The following is a 12,169-nucleotide window of genomic DNA, read 5'->3' as shown; positions in this document are numbered from 1 at the left end:
GATGCTATGATTCTCTCTCCCACTCTCCCTATCTTTCATCAATAATAAATGAATCTTTTTTTAAAAGTCATTATCTTTTCCACCACTACTATTTATTTAAGGGACTCATACTTAAGGGCTTTTTGTTTGTTTTGTCCAGGTCTTTGAGCCTTTGGCTTTCTGTTTAAAATGTGGTTGGTCCTTCTGTTGGAGACATGATTATAAAGGTCAACATCACTCTATCCTGCCCATAAGGATGCTGCCCAGTGTGGGGCCCTGCTCTCCCCCTACTTAGGCAACCTAGATACCCCCCCCCCACCTAATCTGCAACCATAAACAAGTAAAGCCTGGCTTCCTGACTTCCCCACCTCCAGGTCCCAGTGAGTGTGAGAGATGAGTCTGGAGATGTTGTCCCAGGCATGACCAGGGGAGGAAGGTAGGAAGGAAGGGGCTTCTATCTGGGCAGATCTGACTCCCCTCAGGCCTGCTCTCATCCCTGCCTCCCCTCCCAAGCTCCCATGTTCACAACACAACATCTGGTTTGAATACTGGAGACTTTTGAGTGAACTGGCTGGGTCATGTCCTGCTCTGTTTCTTGACTCTGCTCTTACTATATATATATTTTTTACATGCAAACTTCCAGAAATATATAATCAGTTATTTTCTAAATCAACATTTTGGCTTTGTCAAAAAAAAAAAAATCTCTTCATCAGAGACTTTTTTCAGGGGGGGTGCAGATGGCCAGCTTACCCAGAGTCCCAGCTACTGCATATTCACCCTGAAAATGGGGTTGGGGAACTCCTTTCAGCCAGAGCATTCTCAGAATTTTAACAACCCTGACGCTGAGTAACTGGGAGTTGGGTTGTGCTTGAGTCATGGAAACCAGGACCAAGGGGCATCATTATGGCTCTGTGTTGCTTTGAGCCAAAGATTCTACATTTGGGGCACTGAGGATGGGGGTGGGTAGTCATTGCAAAGAGATTCAAGAGTACAGAGCCTTTCTGAAGATATGGGGGAGTTTTGGGCTTCAGCAGTGTCATCCTAGACTCTGACTCCAAGTGGGCTAGATGGAAAGGACCTCTGGGGCAGACTTGGGTCCCTGGCTTGCCCATCACTCAAGAGAGACACATATGCTATGTCCATCACCAAGGCCTCCAGCCTTGGTCTTTTAATTTTACTAAGGGCTAGGCTATTTCAGATTACCACTAGGAAAACCTAGATAAAAGACTGAGCAGGAGTAGGGCAGTGGTGCACCAGGTTAAGTGCACGAAGTATGAAGCATAAGGGCCCACACAAGGGTCCAGTTCAAGCCTTCAGCTCCCCACCTGCAGAGCTTCACTTACAAGTGGTGAGGCAAGTCTGCAGGTGTTTCTCTTTCTCTCTCCCTCTCTGCCTCCCCCTCCTCTCTCAATTCCTCTCTGTCCTACCCAATAAAATGGAAAAAAAATGGTCATCAGGAGCAGTGGATTCATGGTGTTGGCACCGAGCCCCAGCAATAACCCTGGAGGTGAAAAAAAAAAAAAAAAAAAGACAGAACTAGATACAGAAAGCAAATCACACAGCCTGGGATGTGGTGCAGTGGGTAATGCATTGAACTCTCTGGTCCTGAGTTCAGTCCCCACCATCATATCTCCCAAAGTGACACTGTGCTTCTCTTTCATTAGTTAACAAATCTTTTTAAAGTGTGGAGCTATACATTGCAATCTTATAATCTTGCAACCTACTATTAATCACAAATTGAGAAATGAAGACAAAAATCATTTTACAAAAAGAAAATCAGGGCTGGGCCATAGCATACTTAGTTAAGTATACTTGTGATGATATGTAAGCCCCCAGTCCCCACCTGCAGGAGGGAAGCTTCACAAGCAGTGCAGCAGTGCTGTAGGTTACTCTCTCATCCTCTGTCCCTCCTCCTTCCCTCTGGATTTCTCCCTATCTCTAGTCAATAAATTTTTTTTTAATAAACAAGAAAGCCAATCAAGTGTCTTACTTTGAGATTAGATGGTTCCGAATCTCTAGTTTACCTGGACTGGTCACATATGCTCTTATCATTTTGATCAAAGAAGCCTTTTAAAAATGTATTTTATTTATTTATTTTAATGAGAGAGATATGGGGGAGTGGGGTGAGAACACACCAGAGCACTGCTCAACTCTGGTTTATGGTGGTGCTGAGGATTGAACCTGGGAGCTCAGAGCCTCAGGCATGAGAGTCTCTTTGCAGAACCATTATGCTGTCTCACCAGCCAAGCATTTTCTTCAAGCCATTCTGTCAATAGATTGAGGACATCCTTGACTGTTACCAGTGCCCAGAGTTACTGTACTCTCCTTGTGCTGGGGGTACTCTCTCAACTTACCTTTTTGTAAGCCCAGAAAAGAATACCCCTTTTCATTGCAGCCTCGGCCATCAGCTGTGATCTTTGCTTTCTAATTGAGCTGCCTTTCTGCCCACAGAACATTGACATCACCAATTTCAGCAGCAGCTGGAGTGATGGGCTGGCTTTCTGTGCGCTACTCCACACCTACCTGCCTGCCCACATCCCCTACCAGGAGCTGAACAGCCAGGAGAAGGTAAGTCTCCCGCTCAGCTTCTAGAAGCTGAAGGGAGGATGCCTGAGTCTTCGGGTGCAGACTGGGTAGGACACGTGCTTTGCCATCCATGTAGTCCAAGTTTGAGTCCCAGCACCATAGGAGAACACCATAGATGGCACTGGGGAAACTGCATGTCTGGTGGGATGTGTTTCGGAGTGAATGTCTTTTCCCTCTGATCTGTCTCTCCCTCTCTGGGGACATGCCACTCAGTGTTGAGCACAGACTTCTTTTTATTTATTTATTTATTCCCTTTTGTTGCCCTTGTTATTGATGTCATTGTTGCTGGATAAGACAGAGAGAAATGGAGAGAGGAGGGGAAGACAGAGAGGGGGAGAGAAAAACACCTGCAGACCTGCTTCACCACTTGTGAAGCGACTCCCCTGCAGGTGGGGAGCCGGGGACTCGAACCGGGATCCTTACGCCGGTCCTTGCGCTTTGCACCGCGTGTGCTTAACCCTCTGCGCTACCGCCCGACTCCCGAGCACAGACTTCTCATGTAAGAGTCCCTGCTTTCTATCCCCAGCACTAAATTAGTAAAAAGCTCTGTCTAAATTAATCAATGATAGTATTAAAATATATAATGATCATATACTGGCAGAGACAATAACAGGACAGAGTGATCTCTTTTATTTTGTCTCCCTCACCCCCCTTTTTTTTATTGTTGTTTTTTTTACCAGCTCTGGCTTATGATGGTACTAAAAATGAACCTGAAAGCTTTGAGGCCTCCAGCACGAGTCTTTTTTTTTTTTTTTTTTGCATAACTATCATGCCATCTCCTTACCCTGTGATTTCTTTCTTTCTTTTTTTTTTTTTTGGACAGTGTCTAAGGGTCCTCCATATATATTTATCTGCCATGATCATTATTTAATTCTATCATTGGTTAATTGAGACAGAGATTATTATTGATTTAGTGCTGGGGATAGAATACAGGGACTTTACATGAGTATATATATGGGGGGAAGAGGGAGGGAGGGAGGGAATGGAACACACTTCGGAGATATTCTGGATTCAATTTCAGGCCTCCTGGATGCAGAATGTTGCAATAAAAATGAGTTACACATTTGTTTGTTTGTTGGTTTCCCAGTGCAGATAAGGTTACATTTAGGGTTGATGGTGAAAATATTATGTAAACATCTATCATGAGGAGATGGGAAATTGTACTCATGTATCAGCAACTGTACTATAAACCATTAACCCCCAAAAAATGATAAAAGAAAAGAAAAAAGTTACATTTAGGGAGATATCTCACTCTATTGAGCACAAGTTTTTGCCATGTATAAGCCCCTTCCCCACCCAGCACCTGGAGGTACCATGCAAAGGTAAGATTCCACAAGCGGTGGAGCAGTGCTACAATATCTATCCTCCTCTCTCTGTCTCTTTCTCCCCCATTCTCACCCTTTATCTGAACAAAAAGAAAAAGAAAAAGCATCTGCTGGAAGTGATGGAATTGCATAGTCAAGATGCCCCAGCAAAGCCCTGACAACAAAAAAGGAAAAAGTTATCCTGACACAGTCTCTTAAATGTGTCATGGCATTATGTCTAAAAAGACAATGTATGTACCTGAACTTAAAAATACATTATTGCTAAAAAATGCTAACCATCATCTGAGCTTCCAGCAAGGTGTCATCTTGTTGGAGAGTCTTTTGGGAGGCTCTTGTCTTGGTGTTGATGGGTACTGGCTGATCAAGGTGGTGACTGCTGTAGGTTGGAGTGGCTGTGACAACTTCTTAGAATAAGACAAGCACAGGGGCCGATGGTGGCACACCTGTTACTAAGCACAAAGACCCAGTTCAAGTCCCCAGTCCCCACCTCCAGGGGAGAAGCTTCAGAAGCAGTAAAGCAGTGCTACAGGCCTCTTCCCCCCCCCCAGTCTCCCCCTATTTCCTGCTTTCCTCTCAGTTTCTCTCTGACCTATCAAATAAATTAACTTAAAAAGGCACATACAGGGAGCCAGGCGGTGGTGCAGTATAACCCACATGGTGCGAAGCACAAGGACCAGTGTAAGGATCCCAATTCCAGCCCCTGGCTCCCCACCTGCAGAGGAGTCACTTCATAGGCGATGAAGCAGGTCTGCAGGTGTCTATCTTTCTCTCCTCTTTCTGTCTTCCCCTCCTCTCTCCATTTCTCTCTGTCCTATCCAACGATAGCAATAACAATAATAACAACAACAATAAACAACAAAAGCAACAAAAGGAAAAAAATAAAATTAAAAAAAGGCACATACATCAGTTCATTAAAAAAAAAAAAAAAAGACAACCATGAAGTTCACCACTAATTGACTTTCTTTCACAAAAGATTTCTGTATCCTCAGTCTCCATTCAGTTGCTAGAGCAGATCACAAATTTGAGCTCAGAAGTTTGTGGGTTTTTTTTAAACAGAAGTTTGCTTACTTAGCAGAAGTTCTTAATAAAACTATAGCACAGCTTAACACTTGTACACATACCATGTGAAGTGAAAACTTCTTAAAGTGTATTGATTCTGAGTCACAGATGAGTCAGTTGGAAAATAATCAGCCAAGGGGCTGGGTGGTGGTGCACCTGGTTGAGCACACATATTACAATGCACAAGGACCCAGGTTCAAGCCCCTGGTCCCCACCTACAGGGAGAAAGCTTCACAAGTGGTAAAGCAGGGCTGCAGATGTCCCTCTGTCTTCCCATTACCTCTTGACTTCTGGCTGTCTCTGTCTAGTAAATAAAGATGAAAGAAAAAAGGAAGGAAGGGAGGGAGGAAGGAGAGAAAGAAAGAAAGAAAGAGAGAAAGGAAGGAAAGGAAGGAAAGGAAGGAAAGGAAGGAAAGGAAGGAAAGGAAGGAAAGGAAGGAAGGAAGGAAGGAAGGAAGGAAGGAAGGAAGGAAGGAAGGAAGGGGGAAAGAAACTGCAGGGGGAAAACTTCACAAGTGGTGAAGCACTACTGACAGTGTCTTTCTCTCCTTCACTATCTCCCCCTTCCTTCTCTGTTTCTCTCTGTCTCTATCCAATAAATAAATACAATATGAAAAGGAAAGCAAAGCAAAATGCTTATTGCTTTCACCTATGGAAAACACATCTGCTTGCTGACTTCTTTCTCCTGAGCCCATATGGGCGCTCACTCCTGCTTCCCACGAGTAGCCTTTTCCCCACCTGGCTGTGAGTCTTTGAAAGAGATTGGAATAACAGTCCTTGGTCACCGATGTCCCTCTGCTGTCAAAATGACAGCATCTGTCTTTGTGTGACACCCAGGTGATGTCACTGGCAATTTCAGAGCTCTTGAAGACAGTTTTTTCTGCTTGGACTCTCTCTTCTCCATTCCATATCTGTTAAGAGAACATCAGCAATTTCAGTAGACTTAGTCCATGTTCTGTATAAGACCCTTGTCCTTTGGGCTGGGAAGACAACATAATGGTTCTGCAAAACACTTTCATGCTTGAGGCTCTGAGATCCCAGGTTTAATCCCCAGTACCACCAGAAGCTAGAGTTGAGTAGTACTCTGGTCTGTCTGCCTGTCTATCTCACTAAAAAATAATAATTAAATACATTTTTTAAAAAGGCCCTTGTCCCTTGACATTACTACTAATCAGAGAATACAAATCAAAAATTACAACACTCCTTGTAGCCTGTCATAGTTGACAGAACTTTTGAAAGTCATAAAGTCCTTTGGAGGTAAAGATATGAGAAAATGGGCACAGCTGTGCTGTTGCTGTCATTAAAAATTGGGGTGATCTTTTAGAAGGCAACTAGGTACTACCCATCCAAAATCATGAAAAGATTTACTTCTTGATTTCTGGAATAATAGTAACTGAGACATTGGCTTGCAAAACCCCTTCTTCCCTGAAATCAGTGTCCTGAAGCCAGCAACTCTGTTTAAGGTACATACATAGACACATATATACAGTCTCCAATGAGAGAAGTGTTCATCTGCATGAATATATATATATTAATGTTTATTTACTAAATCCTAGTATATCACTCAGAACATCACTCTAGGATAGAACCAGGATCTCATGCTCTAAGTCTAACACTCAAGTCACAGCACCACTTCCCAGGCTGCCCCCAAATATATATTTATATTTCTTTTAATATTTTGCTTTATCTTAGAGAGAGAGAAAGAAAGATACAAAGAGACACCAGGCACTGCTCAGCTCTGGCTTCTAGTGATGCTGAGGGTTGAAACTAGGACTTTGAAGTCTCAGGCATGAAAGTCATTTTGCATAACCATTATGCTGTCTCCCCAACTCCAAATAATATTTCTTATATATCACAATGTTGCAGTGACCAAAACAACTTTAAAAAACAAAAACAAAGGCCTCATAAGCACTAAGCTAGGAGGTTGCTACCTTGTTTTGGGCTAGACTAAAGGAGGCCAGGACCAGTGGCCGCTCCCAGCCCCACAGAGAGTGCTGATGTTATGGGAACAAGTGCAAGGCTTGCAGCCCATCCCCCATGATCCCCCTTGCTTTGGAGGAAGAAAGCTGATGGCTTGGGCAGGATGACCACAGATGAGTTTTCCTAGACCTTTAACCACTGACTAGAAGAAAACATGTAGGGCCTTGTCTCAGTGTTTTCCCCTCCTAAAACAGACTTTGCATTAGTGTAAGGAGAGGCCTTTAACTTTCACCTCCAATTTAGGTCTATTTCTACCATCATGCACCAAGACCCCAGTGTACCACCCCCCCCTTTCCCTACCTCTCCTTCTCCAGAGTCCTTTGTTTTGGTTCAATACACCAAACTTACTCCAAGTTTTTTTTAAGTCCCACCTATGATCATCTGGTATTTTGTCCTTTTCTTTTTTGACTTATCTTACTTAACATGATTTTTTCATTTGTTTATGAGCACAGGAGAGAAGTAGAGATAAAGGGCCAAGGGGTGGTGTACCTGGTTAAGTGTTACAGTGAGCAAGGACCTGGGATTGAGCCCCCAGTCCCTTACCTGTAGGGGGAAAACTTTGCAAGTGGTGAAGCAGTGTTGCAGGTGTCTCCCTGTTTGTGTCCCTCTCTGTCACCCCCTTCCCTCTCAATTTCTGGCTGTACCTATCCAGTAAATAAATAAATATAATACAAAATTTTTAATACTTTAAAAAAAGAAAGAGAGCTAAAGATAGAGAGAAAAAACTCTCTCTCCCTCCCTCCTGTCTCTCCCTCCTCCTTCCCTCCCTCTCAGAAGAAAAATCAGAAACAAAAAAATGGCCACGAACAACAGTGGAGTGTGCCATCATTGTGCTCTGGAGATAATCCTGGTGACAAGAAAAAAAAAAATCAAAAGTAGGGTAGTGGTAGCACAGCAGGTTAAGCGCACATGGCGTAAATTGCAAGGACCAGCGTAAGGACCCTGGTTCAAGCCTCTGGCTCCCCACCTGCAGGAGGGTTGATTCACAAGTAGTGAAGCAGGTCTGCAAGGTGTCTTTCTTTCCCCCTCTCTGTCTTCCCCTCCTCTCTCCATTTCTCTCTGTCCTATCCAACAACAACAGCAGCAATTACAACAATGGCAAGAAAATGGAAAAAATGGCCTCCAGGAACAGTGGATTCTATAGTGCAGGCACTGAGCCCCAACGATAACCCTGGAGGCATAAAAAAAAAAAAGTAATGTAAGCACATCACTGCAATGTAGAAGTGATCATCAGGAGGACTAAGGAGATAAATGAAAAGTGCTTCTCTCAAGAACCAGGACTGGTAAAAAGAGCTGTATTTTCATTTGACTGTATTTGTTTATTTGTATATGTTATTTTCATTGTTTGTAATATGCATCATGATTAAACAGTTATAAACTGTTAACCTTTTTCTTCTTTAAACCAAGACTGCTATTTGCATATTTGACTTAAAAGTTTTAAGTGTTTAAAATAGCAATTACATAAATGTGTCACTAAGTCTTCTTTTCTAGCAAAGCTATACTTTTTAATTGGTAATTCCAGTCTCTGTCTTTTTTAACCTAGAAAAGGAATCTCTCGCTGGCATTTGAAGCAGCTCAAAGTGTCGGCATCAAACCCAGCCTGGTGAGTACTCTTTTGTACCCATACATACTTGCTTTGATTATGTCAAAAAAAAAAAAAAAAAACTTCATGCCGTCTACTAAGCGATTTCCTATAGAACATGGAAGTTCATTTACTGAAAGTTTGATACCCTAATATAAAACTCAGTAGATGGGGAACAGATAGGTCTCTTTTCTTTTCTTTTCTTTTCTTTTCTCTTCTTTTCTCTCCTTCCTTCCCCCTTCTCTTTCTTTCTCTCCATTTCTTTTTTTTTTTTTTAACCAGAGCCCTGCTCAGCTCTGACTTAATGGTAGGAGATTAAGACTGTGACCTTATTGCTGCAGGCATGAAAGTTGATTTGTATAACCAGTATGTTATCTCTCCAACCCAGGATTCATTTTTAATGATGATACCATTGTTGATAAATTATGGTTCTGGAAGCATAGTAAACCAAATGACCCTTGAGGCCCTCTTATTCAAGTCACCTAGAAGTCAAAAGGAAATGGAATGTTTTGAATGTCAGTATATAGCTGAGCTCTGGATAATGAATGGAAAATACCAGATGCCAGAAATTAAGGGAGAAGTGAAAACCAGACTGTGGCAAACCCAGGAGCAGGTCTGGGTGGTAGTCGATGTTCATTCTTATGAGATACCATGGGGGCTGGGCGGTGGCACAGCGGGTTAAGCTCACATGGCACGAAGTGCAAAGTCCCACCTAAGGATCCCAGTTGGATCCTGGTTGAAATAAGGATCCTGGTTGGAGCCTCTGGCTCCCCACCTGCAGGGGAGTCACCTCACGAGTGGTGAAGCAGGTCTGCAGGTGTCTGCCTTTCCTTTTTTTTAAAAAATATTTATTTATTCCCTTCTGTTGCCCTTGTTTTTTATTGTTGTAGTTATTACTGTTGTTGTTGATGCTGTCGTTGTTGGATAGGACAGAGAGAAATGGAGAGAGGAGGGGAAGACAGAGAGGAGGAGAGAAAGATAGACACCTGCAGACCTGCTTCACCGCCTGTGAAGCGACTCCCCTGCAGGTAGGGAGCCAGGGGCTCCAACCAGGATCCTTATTTCAGTCCTTGCGCTTTGCGCCACCTGCTCTTAGCCTGCTGCGCTACCACCCAACTCCCATCTTTCTTTCCTCCCCTCTGTCTTCCCCATCTCTCTCGATTTCTCTCTGTCCTATCCAACAACAGCAATAATAATAATAAAGATAGGGGGTCGGGTGGTGGCGCAGTGGGTTAAGCGCATGTGGCGCAAAGCGCAAGGACTGGCTCAAGGATCCCGGTTTGAGCCCCCGGCTCCCCACCTGCAGGGGAGTCGCTTCACAGGCGGTGAAGCAGGTCTGCAGGTGTCTATCTTTCTCTCCCCCTCTCTGTCTTCCCCTCCTCTCTCCATTTCTTTCTGTCCTATCCAACAATGAACAACATCAACAATGGCAATAATAATAACCACAACGAGGCTACAACAACAAGGGCAACAAAAGGGGGAAAAATGGCCTCCAGGAGCGGTGAATTCATGGTGCAGGCACCGAGCCCAACAATAACCCTGGAGGAAAAAATAATAATAATAATAATAATAATAAAGATAAACAACAAGGGCAACAAAAGGGAAAAAATAGCTTCCAGGAGCAGTGGGTTCATAGTGCAGGCACCGAGTCCCAGTGATAACCCTGGAGGCAAAAAAAAAAAAAAAAAAAAAACACATATTTGATGGCCCTGAGTTCCCGTAAACATCAGTACTGCTAAGACCCCTGCACAAAACCAGGGCTCACTCAGTGCTGCTCTCTGTGGTCAAAGGAAAATTTAACAGATTCACTGCTGCCAATTTAATTATCCTCTTTATATTTTATATATGATAATAGAGACAGAAAAGCAGGGAGAGATATGAAAACAGAGACAGAGAGATACCTACAGCACTGCTCCACTGCTTGTGAAGCTTCCCTTCCTGCAGGTGAGATACGGGGACTTGAACCCAGGTCCTTCCACATGATAAACTGTGCACTCCACTGGGTACACCACCACCTGGCTACATATGCCTTACCTTTTTTTTTCCTTTAAATATGTTTTCCCTTTTGTCACCCTTGTTGTTTTATCATCGTTGTGGTTATTATTATTGCTGTTATTGATGTCTTTGTTGTTGGATAGGACAGAGAGAAATGCAGAGAGGAGGAGGAGAGAAAGATAGACACCTACAGCCTGCTTCACTGCTTGTGAATCGACCGCCCTGCAGGTGGGGAGGTGGGGGCTTGAACTGGGATCCTTAAGTTGGTCCTCTCTTCCCCGCCTCTCTCCATTTCTCTCTGTCCTATCTAACAACCACATAAATAACAACAGTAATAACTACAACAACAATAAAAAACAAGGGCAGTAAAAGGGAAAATAAATAAATAAACATGAAAATTTTTTAAAAAGAAAGAAAAGCGAGAGAAATGGGGGCAGAGAAAGAGAGCCACATATAACTTGCTCCACTGCTTTGACACTCTCCCCGATCCCTTGCAGGGCTTGAACCTGGATCCTTGCACATGGTAACATATGCACTCAACCACATGGACCACCTCCTGGCCCCAGCACACATGCTCTTTAAAAAAAATTTTTCATTCATTTATTGGCTAGAGGCAGAGAGAGAGAGAAAGAAGTTGGAAGCATAGGAGGAGATAGAGAAGCAGAGAGACAGACACCTGAAGCCCTGCTTCAGGACTCATGAAACTTTCCCCCTGCAGTTGGGGACCAGGGGCTTGAACCTGGGTCCTTGTGCACTGATATGTGAGTGCTTAACCATGTGAGCCACCACCTGGCCTCCACATATGATCTTGGCCAAAGCCACACTCTTAATAATTGCTTAATAAATCATGAAATCAAAGGCTTTAAACTTTGCTTTGCTTTTCAAATTCTTTTTATTTATTTATTTTCCCTTTTGTTGCCATTGTTGTTTTTTATTGTTGTTGTAGTTACTATTGTTGTTGTTATTGAAGTCGTTGTTGTTGGATAGGACAGAGAGAAATGTAGAGAGAAGGGGAAGACAGAGAGGGGGAGAGAAAGATAGACACCTGCAGACCTGCTTCACCGTTTGTGAAGGGCCCCCCTGCAGGTGGGGAGCCAGGGGCTAGAACCAGGATCCTTACGTTGGTCCTTGCACTTTGCGCCATGTGCACTTAACCCACGACACTACCGCCCAACACCCCCCATTTTTTTATTATTTACTTTATTTTTAATAAGAAAGAGAAAGAGAGGAGAGAGATCAGAGCACTGCTCAGCTCTGGCTTATGGTGGTGCTGCGTATTGAACCTGAGACCTCAGAGCCTCAGGAGAGTATTTTGGGGGGTCGGGCAGTGGTGTAGCGGGTTAAGCGCATGTGGCGCAAAGCTCAAGGACCGCCGTAAGGATCCCGGTTCGAGCCCCCGCCTCCCCACCTGCAGGGGAGTCGCTTCACAGGTGGTAAAGCAGGTCTGCAGGTGTCTATCTTTCTCTCCCCCTCTCTGTCTTCCCCTCCTCTCTCCATTTCTCTCTGTCCTATCCAACAATGAACAATATCAACAATGGCAATAATAATAACCACAACGAGGCTACAACAACAAGGGCAACAAAAGGGGGAAAAAATGGCCTCCAGGAGTGGTGGATTCATGGTGCAGGCACCAAGCCCAGCAATAACCCTGGAGGGAAAAGGG

General features: G+C 43.7%; 1 protein-coding gene across 5 annotated transcripts in view; it reads left to right on the top strand.

The window, feature by feature from the left end:
- The window catches only part of SPECC1 (sperm antigen with calponin homology and coiled-coil domains 1), a 340,972-nt gene that overhangs the window by 264,886 nt on the left and 63,917 nt on the right, over nt 1-12,169 (top strand). For all 5 annotated transcript variants that reach the window (XM_060203154.1, XM_007526170.3, XM_060203153.1 and 2 more), the window contains 2 exons: nt 2,431-2,547; nt 8,473-8,532. In XM_060203154.1, coding sequence (XP_060059137.1) covers nt 2,431-2,547; nt 8,473-8,532 — 177 coding nt within the window. The remainder of the gene's footprint in view (nt 1-2,430; nt 2,548-8,472; nt 8,533-12,169) is intronic.

The sequence above is a fragment of the Erinaceus europaeus genome, chromosome 12 (genome assembly GCF_950295315.1).
Source record: "Erinaceus europaeus chromosome 12, mEriEur2.1, whole genome shotgun sequence".
Classification (NCBI taxonomy): domain Eukaryota; kingdom Metazoa; phylum Chordata; class Mammalia; order Eulipotyphla; family Erinaceidae; genus Erinaceus; species Erinaceus europaeus.
This window is presented reverse-complemented; position numbering and strand designations above follow the sequence as displayed.